This window comes from Chaetodon auriga, chromosome 19 (assembly GCF_051107435.1).
Source record: "Chaetodon auriga isolate fChaAug3 chromosome 19, fChaAug3.hap1, whole genome shotgun sequence".
In the NCBI taxonomy this organism is placed as follows: domain Eukaryota; kingdom Metazoa; phylum Chordata; class Actinopteri; order Chaetodontiformes; family Chaetodontidae; genus Chaetodon; species Chaetodon auriga.
Window position 1 is genome coordinate 6,504,073 of NC_135092.1, and position 22,359 is coordinate 6,526,431.

General features: G+C 45.8%; 1 protein-coding gene across 1 annotated transcript; it reads right to left on the reverse strand.

The window, feature by feature from the left end:
- Window positions 1–1,908: 1,908 nt before the first annotated feature.
- Window positions 1,909–8,928, reverse strand: gtf3c4 (general transcription factor IIIC, polypeptide 4). Its single transcript, XM_076757272.1, has 5 exons — window positions 8,581–8,928; window positions 5,299–7,029; window positions 4,375–4,505; window positions 3,881–3,969; window positions 1,909–2,161 (listed from the first exon to the last, which is right to left on the reverse strand). The coding sequence occupies exons 1-5, from the start codon at window positions 8,893–8,895 to the stop codon at window positions 2,097–2,099; spliced, it is 2,331 nt and encodes a 776-aa protein (XP_076613387.1). The 5' UTR covers window positions 8,896–8,928; the 3' UTR covers window positions 1,909–2,096.
- Between the last annotated feature and the right edge of the window lie 13,431 nt (window positions 8,929–22,359).

A 22,359-nucleotide genomic window follows, 5' to 3' on the forward strand; every position in this document is an offset into this window, starting at 1 on the left:
GGTGACTGTTGATATTTGTTGAATTGTACTTTCAGCTGATATCTCCTGTGTGTGCACCGAGCCGCGCAACACTATTCCAGCCAATCAGCAACAGGTGGAGTTCACCGCTCGTTTACAGGAGAGGAGGAAGGGGAGAGCAGGCGGGCAGAGAGAGGGACGCTGAATCTGGTAAGATAATGTTTAATCTGGATATAATTTCATATAAAAACTTAACTTCAGGTCCAATGACAAGCTTTTTATCATCCAACTATATCCAACTGATATACGATTGAAAGCTCTGGAAATAGCTTTTAAGAGCAGCTCAGTTTGAGATTATTTTTCTTGTCAAGCCACAGACTCCAAAGAATGGGTTCTGTTGTATTTTTGTTAAAAAAAAAAAATTACCACACAGTCTAGTTTTTTTTTTTGTTTTTTTTGCACATTTCAGATGAAATCTTTGCACCAAAACCATGCATTTACAGTGAGATCAGCCTCAGCTGACAGTCACTTCAGTCAATGATCGTTATGTGTACATAAGCACTCAGTCAGTTTACTTAACAGGATGTTTTACTGGGAGTTTTCAGCCTTGAAAAACATGGATGCTTTGCTGCAGCTGTGTGCTTCAAACTAATCCAACCACGAGTCCAAAACACTGCAGCCTCCTCCTGCATAGCATAATGTGATAAATGATTCACTTTCTAGTAAAATGGGAGACATTCCTTTCTTCCCCATCTGGACTGAATCTTCAGAGTCTTGGGCCAATAAGTGCCACCACTGGGTAAAGAAATGTGGGGTTTAAAAGAAATAAAATTTAAAAAAAAAGTTCCCCTTTCATGAAAGTCCTGAGTGCTTGGAGTTGAGCTGCCTCCTCTCTCCTCGCCCGGGGGCAGGCTATCATCTCCAGTGACACCAGAGGGAGGGCAGACCCCCACCCCATCTCTGCAGGGCCGGGGGATGGAAGGGATGAGAGAGGCTGGCGGTGGATAGAGGAGGCTCTGCTGCTGGCCCAGTCTCTCAGGTCCGGCTTCCTCTTTGATCACCGGCCGCCGACCTCCATGTCTCCAAAACAAGGAGCTGGGGCCGAGAACATGCCGCTGAGCCTGTATCCCCTCCCTTCAGCCCTTGTTCCCTCCATATATGAAAAAAGGGTTAATTGTATTTAACAATGTGCTCTCTAACCCCCCCCCCTCCATCACTACCACCCTCCCCTCCTTGATTAGAATTAGAATCACATCTGGCGCCATGTTCTGTCCCTCATTACTGCTGAATCTCATTACAACCCGCTCCCATGGGAGGGACCGTGCCGGGTTTTTAAGCACACTTTTCGCTTTCTTCCTGCCTCTTGCTCATCTCATCTGCCTCGCCGCTCCTTCTCTTCTGCGTTTACATTAGCGGAAGTTCTCATCTGAGAGAATGACTGAGCACCACCAGCCCTCCTCCCTCCTCCCACAGCTTGGAAATTGTTTTACAGTGCCAATTAAAGGAGGTATGTTGAGTTTTTTCCAGAGTATGTATTATTCAGAGTGTATTATTTGTTGCGCTAAAAAAAAAAGAAGAAGAAGAAGAAAAAAAAAAGGCCCTCACTAAAATAGGACTAGCAGAGTAAGTTCCACTTACTTGCAATAAAAACTACACCAAAAGGTTTGGAAATATAGTCAACATAAGGAAAATGAGGGAGCTTATTTATGGTGCCCTGAAGTCCTACTGAATAATAGAAACCTCCACATTTGAAACTTTGTTTCTTTGCTCCCCTTGTGCAAACACTGTGTCTGACTGGGAATTAATTTTAGGAGGGAGAAAATAAAGAAATCTGTAAAGTTTGAGTCCAAAATGTTTTACCTCAGTGAAATATTAATTTAAAACCGTGGCAGGGGGGAAACAGTTTCTCTGTGCGCTTTGTCGGCTACACTTGTGAAGAAATAAGAGTTAGAAGGTATAATCAAAGCCTTTTATTTGCACTTTTAAAGATACCGATATAAAGTGATAACAAAAACATGAACAAAACACATGAAATAAAAAAATTGTTGCAGTGATGTCTGACAAAATTTGACCCTGCGTCAGAGCAGGACGCTCTGAAGGTCGCAGGGGAGCCCTGAGGTTCCCGCCATGGTTCCGCTCTAGATCATGGGCGAGTCGCAGAGCGTGCACGGCGCCTGCAGTATCTTCTTTATCCACTCTGGATCTGCGGAGGAAAGACAAGAAGTCGTGTTTGTACTGCAGGTTTCTATATATGAACATGATTACAAAGACGCGTTCAGACCTGCATTTCACTGTGTAAATGTGAGGCGAACTTCACACGCTGGTCTCATGTTTGAATCAAAGGTCAAGTCACCTTCCCATGAAAGTCAAAGGCAGGAGGCTTACTGGATCGGACCTCGTGACGTTTCCCAAACACTTTTCACTCTGACATAAAGGCTACAGAGGCACACGGTTAAATACACATCTTGTTAACACCTCCTTAAGACCACTGCAGTAAATTCCTCATTTCATTTCTGTAAAAGAGATCCTGATCTCCAAACTTTTGACTAATTTCTTTTGCATGAAGACAATAAACGAGTTTAATAAAACCACCAACACGCAGCGAGTGAGACGTTTTTCATGTCAGATCACTTTAGAAAAAGTGACTTTTTCCCCTTGCGGTGAAGGCAAAAGAAGAGAAAAATTAAATGAGAGTCTCGTGAGTGAATAACGCTTTCAACTGCAAAACAAGTTTGAAAATCAATCAGTGATGCAGCCTGCGAGAGAACGCTCTTCTTCCCTGATACTGATCATTACTTTAAAACTCCACCTGGGGTTTGACAGCCCGAAAGCCGTAACTTTAACTGACAGATGAAGCCGCCGCTGTCACACATTCCGTGTGTGAAAAGGGTTTAACGCAGTTAAATCCAACAATAACTGGTTTGAAGACTTAATACAGAAGAAAATCTGGAAGATGTTTGGAGACAGGAGCTGGGATGATGTTGACAGATGCCAGAAATCGCGCAGAGCTGTCAGTGTTTAGCTCAGATAGGCTGGAATGACCAGGGAGCCGTGCCTCGGGCGCTCAGGCAAGACCCATAAAGACCCGGGATGCATGTAGCACTCAGATGAAGCCGATCCTCAAACAGTGGGAAGAGCACAATGTTTTTCTCTCCCAACTCCAACCACTGCAGGAAATGGGACACACACTGCTGGCATGAGACCTGTTTGTTTGTTTGTTTGTTTGGGGCAGTTAGATGCTCATTTTCAGTATCTAATCATAATGATTGCTGTACGCTATTGGCATCAAGATGAATCTGCAATGATGCACTGATACGATGCTGCATTCACTGTGCGTCAAGGACTGACACATGCAGATGAGATGCATACACACGCTCGTTTGTACCCTTGTTACTGTAGCGCAGACTTGGGATCGATTTATTTAGAATACGAGGATGGATCGCAACGTGTCGCTGTATTGATCTTTCCTGTCAGATACTTTCCCAGTCTGAAGTCTTTGTAGAGCTCACAGCTGACGAGGAACCCACGTGGCGGCGAAACCTCCTTTTGTTGTTTTGCGTATGTGGTGTTTAAGAGGGTAACCTGCGTGCATGCATCAATGAGCCAAAGTCAAACGAAGACTATTAACTCGTGCACCAGTGCTCAGAATTCCCAGGCTGCAGTGAAGACACATTTCTGACCAGTGATTCCACTCTTCAATTGAAGAAGGCAGCCACAGATTGGAAATCAGACACAAACACAGACATGATAATCCCTTTGAAACAAAAAAAATCCAATCAGTCATGGTTTTCTTTTTTTTTTTTTTAAGAATGATGGTTTGGAGCGGCAGAGCGGGACGGAGGCCGATGCTGACGGTGACAGGAGGAGATGGCTGATGGAGAGCGGGACTGTGAGACGGAGGTGGAGAGAAAGTGGCGCTTACCCTCAGGCTCTGGCAGTTTGGCGATGGTATCCAGCAGGAGGCAACGTCTGAACGTCAGCGTCTGGCAGGCCTGGTATGACAACACACACCTGCAAGAGACCGAGAGATAGGCATTAGAGAGCTGGCTGGCAGGGACGGAGACATGCAAACACACACACATATACAGACACAAGAGTAGAGCAGAAACAGGTACAACTGACGGGCACAGATTTCCCTCTCGGTGCCCACCGGAGGCACCACGCTCGAGCAGGAGCAATGTTTGACAGAGGATATTTATGAGATGATGAGAGTGGTGCATGGGTAAATATCAAAAGGTGGGAGGCTTGATTACTGCTCTGTGAAGACAAATAAACCATCAAAGAAGGCACTTGGCATTAAGATTCAATTCATCTCCTGTCAGGCTCAACTGTGGCATCTGAACCCGCAGAGCACGCTGAGGCTAAAGCTAATAAAGAACATCTTCCCATTTGAACTGAAGAGGACGATGGCTATACCTGAGCCACATGTGACCGTTTTTACAGATGGCTTGTTTGTGGTCCGAGAAGGGCAGCACCGCCTGACACAGGCTGCAGCGCTCCAAGAACGTTTGCTTGTTAATCTTCTTCTTGATGTGGCCAATCAGGACCTGAGGAGATCGCACACATACACACAGAAGACGAGTTTAGTGGTGATAACGTAAAGGTAAAAACACAAATACGAGGGCTGACGCTATACATGTCACAAACAGACATTAATAAACGATTAAAATGTTTCTGTGCAAGAACCATTTCTGCTATTTCTGCACTCATCCAAGTGCCTTTGTCTCCGTTAATAAGACGAAATGCATCACATTAAGGAAGTACTGAGGCCTTTTTGTGGGACCTTAACGCTACAGAGTTGAATGAGAGAGGTTACAGTGTGCCTCTGACTTGGTGGTGCCAGTCTGGGGAAGACCCTGCTTCAACATGCCGCCGAGCACAGAGCCAGTCCACAAACCTACGGTTCTCCCAGTCTGCTGTGACCAGCCTGCACTCTGTGTAGTGTCGTGAAGAATCAATTAGTACTGAATGAATCAGTATTAAATCATTTATGTCAGATACAAGACGATATCCATCTAAGGTCAGCTAATATTAGCCACAATGAGCTACTTGTATTGAGGAAGGGTGAGTCTTATTATGAATTTAACGCTTCATTTCTCAGAAAGTGAAGCGACATGTCTTCTTCTAAAGGCGGACCTTAATGCTATCATGCATCTCTTAGCTGAACTGCTCTGCATTCCCTCTCTGTAATGTGCTTTTAGTGAACACTGTGCAACATGCTGGATTATTTAAATATCACTTTGGCATCATCACACACACCTGACATCAAGTCCGTCTGATCAGGGCTGAAACCAAAAGATCACAACATTCATGGAAAGACGCTGAGTCACTGAGTTTTACCTCTGAAGCTCTGTCGTTAGTGTCTCTGGAGAGGTACTCCACCAGGCCACAGGTGGGTATGCTGGTGCTCTGAGCAATCCAGGTGTTGAGGTACACCACCCCCAGCACCTTCTTTATGTTTTCCCTCATCAGGTGGGTCTCTACAGCATTGATCCAAGCCTGCACCTCCGCCATCTGCTCCTCCTTGCTGGCCTCCTGTTTTACTCCACCAGGCTCGGCCTCCTCCTGCGCGGCATCGTCTTGGTCATTCCCGTCCTCCTCTTCGCCGTCCTGGACGAACACCTTGCTCTCCTCGTGCGTGGGTTTCCAGTGGTGGTCTGTCGGAGGCGTCTGCAGGGACTGGTAAAGGATACGCACCAGAAAGAGCTTGAAACGCCACAAGTAGGGCGAGTCTGCTTCCTGGATCTTTTGATCGAGCTCCTCCAGCAGCGACGCGGGGATGCACTTGTTTTTCAAAATTTGCCACCTGACGAGGTCGAGCAGGTCGGCCATTTTGTACAAGTTTTGCGTGGGAGGCTTGAGCAGCAGTGATGCGGCCATTTCTGGCGTTTTCAGGGTCACAAAGTGAACCTGGTAGGTCCTGTTTATTGGATGGTAGCCCTCAACCATAGCTTGTGTGCTGGTAAGCGCAATGTACGCTCCATTGCGGCTCACGGCAATCCCGTGTATCCTCCTTCCCGTCACATTTTCAGGTCGCAGCATGTCCTCTTGTTTGAAAATCAAAGTGTTCTCTGTAAATGTCGGCGTCAGCTTTTTTATCCACCCATCTATGGAACATGTGTACACGGCAACGCCATGCTGACTGACCGCTAGCGACACCACAGGGAGAGAGTGCACTCCCGCCACGTGAGAGTTGTGTACATTCAGTCCGGCCGGCGAAATCATGAGCAGACACCAGAAGACGTAGCAGCCGCGGGACGCCACGATGAGGCTGCACCTGGTTTTCTGGATCGGGTGGGTCATTGGGACACATTTGATGTTTTCAACGGCGATCTCGTCGCACTCCTTCCAGAGGATGACGGGGTGTCGGAGGGTGAAGTAGCCCTTCACCCCCGACAGGCTGACCGGCATGATCTTGACAGGCCCCACCGCGCTGCCAACAATCAGTCCGCTCATCCGGCGATCGGCGCTTTCATACTCCCACCACGCCAAGTCACTGGGTCTGGTCACACCTGACTCGATGATGTCATAAAATACAACCTCCGCCCCGTTTATGAAGGGCAACACAAACTTCCACAAAACAAGGTCACCGTTTTCCATTAAGACGGCGAGGAGGACCATCTCCATGTCTACGCACGTGTTGTCCGGCTGAACCTGTTTGATCGTATAGACGCTCGACCACTCCATCCTCAGAGGGGTCTGCATGTGGAAACGCCGCTGCAGCTCGTCGAAGTCCAGCAGGTTTGCCTGCGGAGGCTTGCCGTCCTTTTTGGCGTAGCCTCGCTCTTTTAGCCTCTGGCTGTACTTTTTGGTGAGATCGGCTAGCGTGTTCCACTCGAGACGCTTGTGGCTGTTGTGAATAGTAAGTCTGTGGTCAAGCGTCAGGCAAGCGAGCAGACAGCGTCCGCTGGAGTCACAACCTAACGGAGACCAACTGGCATATTTTATTCCTTTGTGCACTCCCACCGATGGGTTCAGCACCGTGTCGGCCAGAAAAACTTGCCTTACTGTGGGGTCCGGATGTGTCGAGAACTTCTCCATTGCCTGAGCTAGCTCTCCTGCTGGTGCCACCTTGAAAGTTTAAAGCAGAAATGAAAGCAAAGGTTAAAGGTCCAGTTTAAGAAAAGTGTGCAAGATATTTCCACAAACAGCAAAAGCACATATGAAACAATGTATAGGAGCAGGAAAACCTAAAAGCAGGAACAAGACGTGACATGGAAACACAGTATATACCATGTATGGATGGTGATTCAGCAGTATTGTCAGACATAAAAAATCAAGTTGTGCTTTGAGTGCCATCGCCTATTGCTCCCTCACTGGCCCTCCAATTTACAAGCGGTTAATCATGCATATAAATGATGGTGGGAAACCAACACCGCCTGTCTGCCACTGCGCCGAGCGGATTAGAAAATTCGGCTCCATCCTGTATTTTATCTGCCAAGTGGATTTTTGGAGTGGAGACGAACCTCTAAACAATCATGTTTACACACTAGAGCAGCTGCACGGAGACAGATTCACAGCAAAACTGTTTTTCAGTTTCTCTTTCCATCAGCATTTGTATTCCATCGCTTCAATTATCTTTCAGTTCAGTAAATAATGAAAATACAGAAGCAGCCACCGCTGCCAAGCTAATAGCACACAAGTGGATATTAGCTTGGCTGTGTTTCGGAGGCATGTCTGCACACATTGCTTAATAAGAAGACAAATAGCAGTAACACTTCTCCAACAAACTCACAGACGTCATTATGTAATCACCTATAGGGCATATTTTTGAGACACATTTGTGGTACTGAGTAGCAGTAGTATTACCTTTAAAATGTAATGGCACTTTGGCTGCAAAACACATGCATGTTTCTAAAAATTGAACACGTGACATGTATACTGTACTATACTCCATCATGTCATTCCAATCCATCGTTCCCAGCAGGGCAGTTGGCTGTGCAACATATAGCCTACAATCATTTGAGCTATGTAATATTAACCAAATGTGTCTGGGTGGTTGGAGTGATACTACAGTTTAATATACGACAATTTTGGAGGCCAGTTATGGCTGATTATGTGAGCATTATGAGAGGTTTGTTGTCTTTGTTGTCAACGTGACAGCTCACATCTCAACACAACCAGCGCCCCTTGCAGAAATCAAGGATTTTACATCCCAGTAACATCATACTTTCAACTGTGGAGACAACTCATTTCACGTCAACCTCGGCTGACATTTTATCACCTGCAAGACGGCTGTGATTTGGTAGCATTGTTATGAGACGCTAAAGCCAGTTCATGAACATGAGCAGCGGATATGTGTTGAATTTGGACATTGGTGAAACTCCCCATTCACTGATTCCTTCTCTGCAGGCTGGTGAGGGAGGGGGCTGGTCGCTCAGTGACGTTTCCTCAGGCGTCAGCTGCAGCGGTTGTTATTGTTTGTCATACAGCTCATCACAGCATGTGCAGAGACTTTTGCGGTGTGGACGGTGGGGAGATTCAGTGTACAATCAGCACCAGGCTGAGCTGACGTTAGCAGTCTCAGTGTTTACTAGCTTAAGTTCTGTCAGCTGCCGTGCTTGCTATGCTAACGTGCATGAGTGCATCTTTTTCCTTTATCGATTAGTTGTGGATATTTACCCGCAGTTTGTGCACTTCGGACGGGACGGGGATTGAGGTCCTGTGCAGCGTCAGGTCCTGTTTGTTGCTGTGAACATCGCACACCAGCTCCATCAGCGACAAGGAGCTGGTGGTGCATACAGCCAGGCGGTGATCCGGCGACCAGGTGAGCGGCTGCAGTCCGCTCACCGGGGCCAAGAGCGGGACGACGGGCTCCCGCTTAACCGGCACATCCTCTGCACCGAAGAGCAGACCGTCTTCGGCGTCTGGCTCGGTCTTGATGACTACATTTATGGGCAGTGAATGCACCGTATCTGTCGGACTGGCGGCCGCCATGTTTTCTGCGCGGTGGAAGTGACGTCAGAGAGCGCGGGAGGAGTGGCAGGCGGGACTTCCTTCGCGAGTTAAATCGTGAAATGCGTATTTTTTATAATATAATAATAATAATTAATATAATTATAATAAAAACATTGTGTGGCAGGACGGGACTGAAAGAATGCATAAGTTTCTTTTTTAGCAAGTATACCCAATGAACTGACTACTGAGAGTATATTCCTAGATATGTTTTGTGACATTCAAAATGAGGCTATCCTTCATATCAAACAAAGAACATGCTGTCTAAAAGCAGAAATTTAGCTCACTTCCTTGTGAGGATCAGATCAGTGTTGAATGACTGCTTCTTCTACCTCATAAGTAAAGTGTAGTGTATGATAATGTGAAAATATGCATGAGGTCATGAGGTCAATCATTTCCATTTACAATGTGATCAATGCAGCTTTTTGACCTTAAACCCTCTAGCTGTCAGAAATAACACTTAACTTTATGTGCCGATCAATCTGCTATTACTACCTGACAGACTAATCATAATCAGTAACCTTGTTCAAATGCATTGATCCAGTAGGTTGCTTCTGCCATGAAACAGGTTGCAACAGCTGCAGTGTAAACTTTGAGGGCAACTGTGCACACCAATATACATCCACTGAAAGTGTTTGATTTTGCCACTGACGAACTATTTTATATAGCTATTTTACCTCTCAGATCATCGTAAAACACACATCATTCAAACTCGACAAAAACCAAACTCACCAAATCCATCTTGATTGAAATAGACCCTTAATTCACAGAGTTAGATGTGAAAATATTGGGAGAGGAGAGAGATGACGGAGGTTGCACATCAGACAGGCAGCAGAGAAAACAGTGTGTACAACCAGAATATTTTCTTTTAAAACATGGTAAAGGTGAGAATTATTTCCAATGATGTGCTATGACAATTCATTTTAACTCAAAGTGAATGCAATATGAAAACAGATATATAGGTATTTGTTCGTGTGTATGCAGGATTGATCTTCACAGATGTCTTTGTTTACAGAATGATTGCAATATTTTTCTGTAACATTTTAGTGCATATGCTGCTGGAGACTAATGATTTAATCTCTACAATTACTACTACTACTACTACTACACACACAGCATTTGTTTTATGTAGAATAACTGACTTTAACTCTGGCAAAACCATAATGTCTGAGAACAATACATCAGCCTTGGACAGTGTGTCAGGACTTGCACATCCCTGTTTTAATTAGATTAGATTAGATGAAACTTTAATGATCTCCATGGGGAAATTTTGTAATCTATGTGACATATTCACTCAAAGAGGCTAAGTCTCTGTTGAAACAGCACTGACACTCAACAATGACATATTCCCCACTCTGAGAGAAAAAAATAGAACAAGCTCACTCCTTGACAGGGACGACATCAGTCACTTCATCTGTCCAAGTGCAGTCAGTCATCACAAAGAGAGTTCGTTAATTGTCATATTGCATCGTTAATTAATGAAAATATGAAAACTGTCCCGTTCACAGTTGATGGCTCAGATATGTTAAATCAGCATGCTTTGTGCAAAGAGTCACCGGACACTCCTGGAATGGTCAAAGGTCAGACTGCTGCAGTGGGATGCAGAGCTGGAGATTCCCAGGCAGACAGTGATTTGTTACAGCCCTCACATGAAAGCTCTTCTCTCGCAGTAGCTGCCTGACTCTCAGCAAGATGACAGCGGGATTTCAACAGGCAGAGTTATTTGTCACAAAACAAATTGTTACAAATCTGTGAGACAAATATAGAATAGCGCGCCCACCATGTTTTAATCTCTCATTTTTCTGTCTTTTGTTTCGATAATCGAAATGAATAAATGAACGGGGACCATGGTATGTTTCATTCTTAATGAAGCGTGTAGTGAATGAATATTTCACACACCTGCTGTGTGTCTTTGGTGGGATTTGACTGGGGACCCAATCCCAGCCTGGGATGTATGAATGTTGGATTAAACATTCATCAAATGCTGTCACAAAAACTTTATCCTCTCCTGTCAACCACACATAAAGGCAGAAACAGGCCCCTGTGCAGGCCAAAGTAGCCCAGCCATGAGTTGAACCTCAGCCTTTGCTTTACTTGCTGTGTGGTGGTGGAATTATTTAGGCTGCGCTGCAGTCATGTCTCAGGGTATATAGGTTATGTTGTGTGGGTTTATGGATATGGATGGGGTCACCTCAGGTCAATCCCCTGCATCTCTAATATCCACCTGCTGTATTGTTATTGCCTCCAGGTTCCTCCTCAGCCTTTCAACCCTCAGTAGACCACATCCTCTGCTGTTTGCTCACTCCGAGTGTCACTGGAGCTGCTTACATGTATCTTGTGAGGAAGCCCGCAGGGATGTTTTGATGCATGGTTCATCATACATGTTTTAATCATTCAGTCTCTCAGACACCTCCCAGGAGGGGGCTGCTGCAGCACATTACCGAGTACACACAATTAGTGATATAATCATGATGATGATAATGAAATGTATTTAGAGCATATCAGCGCGGTTCACTCTGTTCGGGGAGACATTAGCAGGACTGCAGCCCTGGAAAAGCCCCAGCGCTCCGGCTCCTGGCGCTCTCCCTCTAGAGACTGGCAGAGCCCGGCAGGTTGCCACGGCACAGATTAGCAGTCATAGCAGTCGACTTACCGCTCCTTCTGCGCCGTCAACTGCGAAAGCCTCACCTGACAGGTGTTGCTCTCAATCAGTGCTCCTCTGCACCCCCCATGCTGTCCTTGGAGTGGGGCGGGACAAGGAAGCCTCCCATCCCCCTTTATACACCCTGACATCCTCCACCAGGCGATTTTCTGACATGCACCGGGCTTACGGTGCATCTCAGAAAAGCACTAGCAAATCCCTCTCTCAATGAGAAACCACTGATATTACATCAGTGACATCAGTGGGAAACACAGCACTGGCCTTTTATTTGGCTCCCCTTAGGGATGTTCAGTCATCTGTTAAAGGTCAAGGTGATAGGATGTCAGGATCAGAGGGAGGGCTTCAATGCAGGAATAACAGTACATGCTGTTTTCACAGACTGCAGGCTACAATGAAAGCTGTGATCACTGGATAAAAATAACATTAGAAGGCCAAGAGTGTCATTATTCTGAATAAAAGTGGATTTAGGTTTCTGGCAATGTTCTGTCTTAATATTGAATTGCTGGGGAAACCTCTGACATCTACCTGCCACACATCTACAATAATGAGGGAAAAGTAGTCTATGCTCACTTTTACAAACAGTATTGAGAAAAAAGAAAATCCAGCTGACCTCTGCTGACTTAATTAGAGGTAAATGTTCACATTATCATGCTAAATATGACCAGAATTATCTGCATGGTAAGTGAGAACATGTGTTTATGTTGTTGTAATTTTGGTGAATCAACCCTTTACTGGCAGGAGAACATGTTAAAAAAAAGTCTACCAGGTAAACTCCATCTGTGAGCTATGCCATGTTAACAGACTGTTTAGCTGCATAAATAAATTTCTACCTAAATAGTAACGCAACTGCTGGTGTTTAAGTAGCTTTTCAGAAACAAGCTATTCTTCCAAGAGTCTTTAAACACCACTTCAAACCGGAAGCAGGAGTTTCCCGTTTTGTGTGGACGAACTTGACGTGAGGAGGGTCTTTTATCATCACCAGGATATGCGTCACTTCAGCAGGTAAGCAGCTAGCTAAACGGCTACTTGTGCTAACATGTACATTGAATGGATGCTGGTTTTGCTCAGTTGCTGTTAGGATATTGAGGGTGTTTTAGTGTTTGCTGCAGCCAGTTTCGGCTCCTATAAGCTGTTTTCCAAAAAGGACATGTTGACGTGTCCGTATGAAAAGCCCAGGTGTAGATAATTAAATGAACGATGGGCGAATTGATATTAGGCCACTCGCATCATTACTAACACCTGTGCTTTTCTCGCTATGAGACGTTCAAATGTCTGGTGAGAAAAACGGCCTATATTCCGCTTGGCTACTGTATTGATATTAAATAATTTCAGGTAGTAACTAAGCCATTTCGTTTTGTTTTTTGTTTGGCATACAAATGTTGATGTTGATTTACACAACATTGAAATACGCATACTCTGTATTTTCAGTGTTGTTTGTGTTATGAGCTGAATTTATTTTGCTGCTTGTTGCTCCTGTTAGCTCTCTGTAACCTGGTTTCTACTTCAGAGTAATTATGAGTGTTCATTGCACATAGATTTGAAACTTAACACTACATAACATTTCATAAGAAGAAATGGTCTGTACATCAGGCAGATTGCTGGCTTTGGATTCATCCACCAAAGTTACCCAGAGAGTGTTATTTCATCCAGTGTTTGCAGTTAGAAAAAGGCCGCCGGGTGACACCGTAGTAGATTTCACATAATAACTGGCATCAAATGCAGTTTTGCAGGCAATATTGTTGTCACTGTGTCCAAACACTGCTGCAAACACTTGCTGCTTCCTTTGTTGGTGCTGCTCACATACCATACAACTGTGGGCTTTTTTATTGGACTCCACGGAGGAAGCTGCCTCTCCACTCACTGCTGTAACGCTGCATACATTGTTCATCTTTAAATTCAAGTGGCTTTCAAAACGGAAAAAGCTTCCTCACAACAGTTGTCTGATGGAAAATGATGAGCACTGTTCAAGCAGTAGATCACCTCTGGTAATTTTGCACTGTAGTGTACAAAAATAATCTTCCAGACCTGCTGAATCAAGGGACTGTTTGTTTAGTTTGTGGAATCCTGCCACTGCCGATTAGCTCCATGTTTATCTGAGGCCAGGCTCTAATCTGTAGGTTATTACAGGAAACATGGAAATTGATTGGGTGGAATTCAGGAGGAAAACCAGCCTTTCTATTTGTTCCCAGTGATAATAGCTTAATTATTCATCCTGTGTGATGATTAATTAAAAAAGGCCCCAGGTCCTGTGGCAGGTACAGGCTGCCGAGGCACACACTGACATTCCCATGTGATGTGCTGCATGTCTCTGCCTCCGCCCCCTCTCCTCCTGCTTTCCTCTCTATGTCTTTAGGGAAGGCGGCCTCACACACGTAACATGCCTACGCACCCAATGTTTTAACCTAATGCACGAATACATGAGGTGAAAGACGAGGGTCTGGTAATCAGATGTAAAAGCAGACTCGGGGTCAACTTCAAATAGTTCTCATGGCTTGTTTTAGCCAACTGGGGTCTAGAATATTTCAACTGGTTGTAATTTATATAAGCATAATAGATGTATGAACGATTCACATATAGGACTCTGCAGTGTATCGTGTGGCAGTTCTGTTCCATTCTGAGTATTCTATCATGCATTACAGAGAAAAAAAAAAAGCAGCCTCGGCTTGGTAGGCTGCATTAAAATAGACACATCAGCAGTCTGACTTCTTCAGCCTTCAGTAGTCAATAGGTTGTCAAACAGCACAACCCTGTAGATCTGTCTAAAACTGGAAATATGTTTGGCTTATTAGCATTTAAAATGTCACATGGGTCACAGGGTAATCATAAAAGAAATCCAGTGACTGTTGTTGCAGCACAGTTGGCAATTTTTAATGCCAGTGGTTTAATTTTTCCCTGCTTCAGGATGCTCTTGAAAAGTTTTGGCACATCTGTTTGATTATCCATGTCTTTAAAAGTGCTTTTAGAATACAAGATGTGGTCATTTGGACTTGCAGAGATTGGTTTAATATTAAGCCTGCAACACAAAATGACTACACAACTTGTTTATTTGTTGATGTAGAGCTGCAGTGTTGTATAGGAGTAGAATGTGGTGAGTGTAATTTGTGGTTGCAGGTTGGTCCGTGAAGCAGGAACTGCTTATTTTTGCTGTGAGTGAATCCAAAACAAGGATCTTAAACCACAGCTGTTCAAAGCTGATAGTGTGAGATGGCTCTGTCTCACACTCCATTTTGTGTTTTGGTAATAGATTTTTTGGATGGTCTTTCCTCCATATTGATGCATCTCTTCTCAGTGTAACCAGTGGCTGGTTGCTGCCATACTCAGGTAGGCAGTGGCTGTTGTGTCCTCTGACCTAGTGTGGGCAGCTGGCAGTGGGCAGGACATGCCCTGTGGCAGTGCCAGGGGAAGGCCAGGAGGGCTGGGGTTCAGGCCTGCTCTTGCCTCTGCTCGGGCCCCGCTAATGGAATGGGGCTGGGCCGCCCATATGGCACTTGTGAGAAGAACTGAGGGCTCTGGAGGTTGGCACGCAGAGTCACCAGGCAGTCTCCCGTTAGAAATTAAACAGGACAGGGCCAGACCTACGTGATCGCCCCACGACCACCAAGCGTTATGGATGTGCTCGCTGATGGGGATGGAGACACACCTGCACCAGTGGCTTCCATCTGCCCTAAAGGACCATACCATTGTTGTTAGATGTTATTTTCCATAAACTGCATATTTTCAAATATTTGTTGAAGCTGCCAACCACTGACCAAATCATTTGCTACCTTCCAGGCGACATTTGGGTACTGCTTTGCTACAGTGTGGAAAGCAGCTGGCAGAGACTATGAATGCACATTGTGGTCGCGAAGTAATGCAGTTAGAGAGGGATGCTCTAAAACTTGCCCTTGGTGTTGCATGCTGGCAAACCGAAAACCACTGTGTTCAAGTGTTCTCTGGAAAAACCAAAACTGAGAGAAAAATGCTTAAAAAAAAAGACACAACCTGAGAGTGGAATAATGTGATTTTAGTCACTGGTCACCTTTTTTAGTGAAAACTTCAAACCCCGTGCTCACCATAGTCCTCGATTTCTATGATACAGACAAACAAAGAATCTAACCATGATTATTTTGTCCAGTAACAGAAAGAAAGAGTCTCACAAGGCAAACCATCCCACTATTGTTGTCTCACAAAGTGATTGAAAGAGTGTAACATTTGTGGTAATCTCTATAATAATTGGTCATTAAACAGACAAATAATGTATGGCACATTCATCTGGTGTTGTGGTGGTGCAACAAGTGAAATGTAATGCCAAAGTATAATTTCAGATACGAAAGGCACCTCCGGCAGGACTGCTGTGCATCATGGAGCAGAAGCATTACACAAAAAAATAAGATGGTATGTTCCTGTGATTACTTCAAGCAAATTAATAGTCTCAGCAAGTTATTTTCCACATTCTTTACTCTATGAACCAAAAAGAAATGCTGCATAGAAGTGAACAAGTCAATTCCAAGAAACATTGTTGGTGATAATGTAAAACAATATATGGGCAAACTTTTTACAGCAGTTGTGAAATGTGTGAAAAACTACATGCTCATCGTCATTTAGTAAAACTACCACTTTCAGTCAGACTTCCGGCCTCATTTACAGTAACTACTTTGAAGGCCTCACTTTTGTTTCTGTCGGAGCTGGTCGACAAAAACAGTCCAGGTTAATGAGCCAACAACTTGGAGAACGTCCTCTACTTGGAGGTCAAGGAAAAATCAGTTTGCCAGGATGTACGCAGTGTTAGCCCTGTGTACAGGAGCTGGCCAGATAGTCTGTGTGTAGGCAATGAGGTGGACAGGGGGAGAGCAGTGTAGCCCACCAGCCCTCTCTGGCACTGGACCGACCTGGCTCCTCTCTGAGCTGCGTGGGACCAGGAGAAGGAGAGCCACATGGGATGGGAGGAGAGAGGGAAGCGGTCTGCAGTGCTGCAGTGTTAACAAATGTGTTCACATACTGTATGTACTGAGATAATGCTTACCCTCTAGAATAACTGTGCTCCGTGCTGACTGTACCACACAGGCTGATGCAAACGGAACTAAAATTACCACTTCAGGGTGACACTGGCAATTTGTACTGCAGACCTAAAAAGGGAGAAATGGCAAGGGTAATTATAGTCAGCGGAAAAATACAGTTTGACGTTGCCCTGCCCTGTTTTTCCTCCTAATACTCCATTAAAAAGTGAGGCCCGACTTTTAAAACAGGTCACTCTTTCTAACCCTCCCTCCCATCTCCATTTCTTCCACCTCTCTCCTCCTCCTCCTCCACCCTGTCTTCATCCTCCTCCTTCTCCTTCCACCACCCACCTCTCTGGATCTGGAACAAAAGCCACCTCCGCTGCCACCACCTCCCCTCCTCATCTCCTGCTTTTCCATTTTATTGGTGACAGCTGCCGCGAAACAAACTCGCGGAGCGAGAGAAATGATGTGTCAGTGGAAGGTCCTTTAGCCCGCGCTGCTAATCTGTCACACGCCGTTTGTTGTTTACTGTTTCCTCCTGCTCGCCGACTGGCCGGCAGCGTGTGCCGTGCAGTAATGGCGACAGATGCTGACCCGCAGAAGTGTGAATCTTGCCGATTTCTCCCTGCTGTCAACCTGTAAATTACAGCTATCGGGAGTAATTAGACCCGATAAAACCCTTCCAAGCCTCACCCCCCTTGACACACACGCAGACACACACACTGCTCTGGCCTGTCAGTGACCTGACTGTGTGCCATTTTGAGAAAGAACGTTGTAGGCCCTCAGCCACTCTGTTCAAACTTAATTTTTCTAAACTGTACATGTTTGTCTTCAAGGTTTTTGCATTTTAAAATGTAATTATGGGCTCGTACGTACTTGTACTACTTAGCTCTGTAAAATATTGAGCGCCTTTCTCTGATTTAAGGCTTCCGTCTCTCTTTTGGGTCAAAGTCTGACGTCAAAACACTTCATGACTTTGAGGACTCTAAGACTGATGCTGGCAGTGGCTCTGACGTTGCAGAGGTGAGTCCGTCCACAGTGAACTATCTTGGATGAATCTGCAGACTTTGCCAGTTGTCCTCTACTTATCCTCACTGAGGTTTTGCAGAGACAGCGGTGTCCAGGGCACAACCAGAGAAGTCAGCATCGGGGCCACCTCTTCTTGCCCTGGCATCCGTGTTCGGCCTGCAACCACCACGGTGGCCACCACTGCCAAGCATGCTCTTAAAAGCAGGGCCTGTGCCCCTTTAAGTAACTTGCGCGATACCAAAGGTCACGCAGCCGGGTCTTGTCATCCTCTCCCTGACTCTCTGCCCTCCTCCACCTCCTTCTCCAGCCCTCGGTGCCCACTTCCTGACCATTGGAGCCAATCACTTTCCACCCCTCACCTCCTCCGCCGCCAATGCAGAGCGGCAATCTGTCACCCGGGCACTAGGAGATGCCACCCTGCCGGCCGCCTTCCGTACACTGCGGTAATGGCTTCTGGCAGCCCTAGAAAGATAAGTAACAGGCAAAAAGGCAGGAGAGCGGGATGAGGAGGGAGGGAGGGCTGAGGGCCAGAGAGCATAGGACCCTCTCTCATATCCAAGCTGCCCCCTTCTCGCCGCTGCTCGACCCTCCTCTCCCCCTTTCGCCTCACCCCGCTTTGGCCCGGTCGCTTTGCACGATACTTCAGTGAATAAATGAGTCGTTTTAATCCGACTGACAAGCTGGCATTGCCCAGCCCTGCCCTCCATCTGTACTGGCGGCCAGCGCAGCAGCAGGCCCCAGGCAGCCCGATGTGCCAATCCAACACACAGCTTATCCTGGCTGTAGCTTCAGGGACAGAAGGGTTAGAGCTCTATGCGGCAGCTACCCTCTCCACCAAAAGAGCTATTTATATAAGAAAGGGATTAGCCGGTGGAGGCTTTGATGAACTGGAAAAAAATTATGAATTTGCTCCCATCTTGCTCAAGTGCACGTATGAAGTCCTTGTCTTTTTAAACCAAAACCACAGTTGATTTCTTGCCTTTCCATGTGATCAAATAGCCAAGTGCGGGTGTTAAATTTCATTTTACAGCCGTTCTCGAAGCACAGATGTCATTTTTAGGGCTGATTTTTTTTTTTTTTTTTTTTTTTTTAGACGATGTCGTTCTTTCCACAGTTGCACACCTCTGCAACAGATGAATGTGTTCACTCTGCAGCGAAAGTAAAACTGAAAGTGAAAGTAGCCTTGTTTCTGTCTGTCCCCACCACCGAGGGGTTAATTTTGCTCTGTCATCCTTGGCACAGTGAGAGGCCAAATGCACTATCACTCACGCGGTCCACCGTCCCGACCGAAAAACCCAGAGGGAGAGAAAAAACTTGGCTGCAGGAGGTGCTAAACCCTCTGCTCCATTTCCTCTCTCCACAAGCTCTTCTCCACTCCCTCACTTGGCCATGTGTCACCTCCAAGTCGTTTGGGAAGGGACCTGGTAACATTTGAGTGCCCAATTAAGCGCAGGGGCTCAGTCCGGGCTCCCCTCTGGGTTCCGTTCAGGCACGTCACTGATGAGCGGGCTGCCATCTTCCCTGTGAACCACACACACACTCACATATATACACATTCCTCCCACCCTCTCATTCTATTTCATGCTTACTTCCACCGTCTGTTCTGCCGCGTTTTCACACAAACACACTCTCCTCCCTGGTTAAAGATCCCCCACAGATCTGATTGCAGCTCACCTTTGGAACAGGAGGTTATGACTGTTTGATCCATGGCTGCCGAGCCCTTTGCCAGATATACACCGGGGCCTGGATGCTGCTTATTAACCGGAGGGGTCCTCCCACTGCGCCGCAGAGGATCCGAGGGCCCGGTGTTTTGCTGCTTTTGGTGAAAGATTAAGCACTGTTTTCTTAAATTAGCCTGGAAAACATGAAGCATAAACATAAAAGAAAGTATTCTTTATCTACAAGGTCAACTAGGCGCTCATTATCACCCAGATTGAATAATTACTGAACTTAAGAAGCTGAGAAAAAATAAAACAACAACTCCGACTTAGTGCAGTCAGGCCTTTTGAAGTGTTAAAGGAGTGCTTATTCCCTTAACTGGAGTGAAAGAGCACTGCTGGATAATTTAGGTTACAGGCTCGGCGGTGACAGCTGGGCAGCATTGAAAGCCAACCAAATCGACATAAATCACTGACTTTTTTTCAATAAGTAGGTTAATATCTCAGAATGGTGTTTAATGTTTTATTCAGCACAGAGGCAGGGACAGTGTTAAGGGACGGCAAGTGTTTTTGAATGCAGATGGGAGGTGGAGGGCTGGGCAGGGTTTGGCATCTCCCCCCGGTCGCCTCCGAGCACGCCGGCCCTGTTAAAGGAGTGCGGGAACGATCCTCGTCCCTCTCGAGCCCTCTCCATATTAAACAAGTGCTTTGTAAGTGTGCCGTCATTACTATTCATCACAAATAAATACTTAAGCACTGAGAGCTTAGCACCCCGCTGCTTTACAGTTATCCATTATTTCTGTCACCTGGCTGTCCTTTTTCTGTCTCCTCCCCTCACTGCCTCTCTTTCCCTTTTGTCACTGAATGTTCCGGTGCCCTTCAACTCAGTAGTGTGCTGGGAGGGAGCTGGTGGCTAGTGCCCATGTGCCAAGCCTCCCTGCTTTGTGTCCCATATTCTCTGCCCTCACCTGAGGCCTTGCCCCAGCAGGGCAGCAGGGCCAGAGGCTTTATTGTGCACTGTGCACTTCCCAAGACGATGCCCTTCCACTGGTTTCAACTCTTTTCCCCTCAACACTCTTTTTTTTTTTTCTTCTCTTTTTGCCCAAACATAACAAACACACCCACACAAACACCCCTCAAGTTCAAACACACACCAAGTCCACTCCTGCCCCAGACATGGGGGCAAAAGTCCACTGCACCCTGTCCTCTACGGCGGGTTTTTGGAAGGTGATCCGATCCTTTTTCCTCTGCCACTGCGCTTGGCGGGCTGGCTGGCTCCGGTGCAACGCGGCGTGCGCTGGCGTGGACTGAGGCTGGGCCAGTGTGCTCAGAAGCTGATGAATTGCAGGCGAGATGCGGGGCGTCAGCCGGCAAGGAGCTCCGGCGAGCGGCCGTCACGCACTATCACCGTCTGCTTGTGAGATGGGGGAAATCGGAGAGACAGCGCTGACAACTTAATTTAACACCAGATCTGGAGGAAGCCAGAGTGCCACTGCGCTCTGGATAATTGATAACTCTGCCACTCCACCACACCTCGCTTCACCTCGTGCCCACCACGCCTCAGCTCATCATCTGCCCAAATAAGCAGTGGACACATTACTGTACAGATTTTAAAGCCTGTCAGGTTGTTTTGCCCCGTAGAAATGCCTTTTCACTCCTAGTGAGAGAAGTACGGACTTGATGGCGTGTCGAGTTTCTGTCTTTTTTCTGTTTCCTACGGGAAACTCGTTGTTTGAAATTTTTTAACACTGGTGCCAACAGTACTTTAGTGTCAGTACTGATATTGTTGAGTTTCTGAGGGTTTTTTGATGGCTATGAATACCTTTATCTCCAAACCTCCCTTTCCTTTAACAAAATAACACAATAACACTAGCATCTATAGAAAACTTTATCTGCGTAAAATGCAGTTTAAATTTGTTAAAATAATGACTCCATTCAGGAAATCAGGGAAAAGTCGGTCAAAGAATAAGAAATCAACACAAAGAAGTATTTCTTGATCGTCTGATTCTTGGTGCCGCAGACACCAGTCCTCAAAAAGTATTGAGGTTTGATACCCAGCTGCAGCTTTCAGGCTTTTCAGGCTTTAAGCTGAATTCCCCCTTTAAAAAATAGTGATTGCAGTGAGACGGGACACACATTTTCTCCCTCATCCTGACTTAAGAGTGACTACGATGCTGAAGTTTCTCCTTGGGCTGCAGTGCAGCGGCGCTGCAGGGGGAGCACGCTGGCTGGATCCCCTTCACAGGCTGTTGGAGGCTGCCGAGCAGGAGCCCGGTTGACTGGTAATGCCTATTAATTACTAATACAAACTGCTAATTAGCAGACCAAACACTGGCATCTGTACAGTTTGTTTTCCCTGCAGCGATGATATTGAGTTCTAACACAAAGAGGCAGTAAACCTGAGCTGCCTGACGCGCATCAGAATCAAAGGGGACTTGCTGCTAAGCATACTTAATGCCAGGATCATGCACCAGATAGGTCAAATAGAGGGCAAAAACAAATTTCATCAGGACGAAATGGTGAATTAGCTGTTGTAGCATCAGCAAAAGACAGATGGGGGATGTAACTTTTACTTCATTTTTACAGTTGATTTGAGATAAACCCATAAAACTGCTGTTGTCAGGGGAAAAAAAAAAACTTTGTGACTCTAAAATGTGAACTTTTTAGGACAGCAGGTTTATTGGTGCAATGCACTTTGGTACAAGTACTTTCACTGAATGTAAGGGTTTGAATTCTTCTGCTATCACTGGTGAAGAATGGGGCTGGGTGTCGAATCTGAGTACTTCATTGATACTGACCTTACTGTGTTCGCAAGTATTTAAAACTGTGAAGTATCGACTGTTGGCGTTGAATGTCTGACCAGATTTGTCATCTTGTTTACTCATTCTTTGAACAGATAGTTACTGATTTAAGTCAACATTTTGCGAGTTTTACTCAGGGAAAGTTCTTCCACAGCAGCTTGTGCTTAGACAACATTCAACACATCAGAGCTTCTGTAAAACGAACACAGGTTTTTGTCAAACTTTTTTAGATTTGTCAAACTGACCAAACTCGGGTGTTGCATCGGGAACAGTACTGAAACATTTCTGACAATACTCGTTCCTGGTATGCTGACGTC

Excerpts from the sequence above, each read along its gene's own strand:
- gtf3c4 (XM_076757272.1), bottom strand. The coding sequence starts at position 8,895 with ATGGCGGCCGCCAGTCCGACAGATACGGTGCATTCACTGCCCATAAAT. Across the intron at positions 7,030-8,580 it reads CCGAAGTGCACAAACTGCGG|GTGGCACCAGCAGGAGAGCT; the intron begins GTAAATATCCAC and ends TAAACTTTCAAG. Across the intron at positions 2,162-3,880 it reads CAAACTGCCAGAGCCTGAGG|ATCCAGAGTGGATAAAGAAG; the intron begins GTAAGCGCCACT and ends TTTCCTCCGCAG.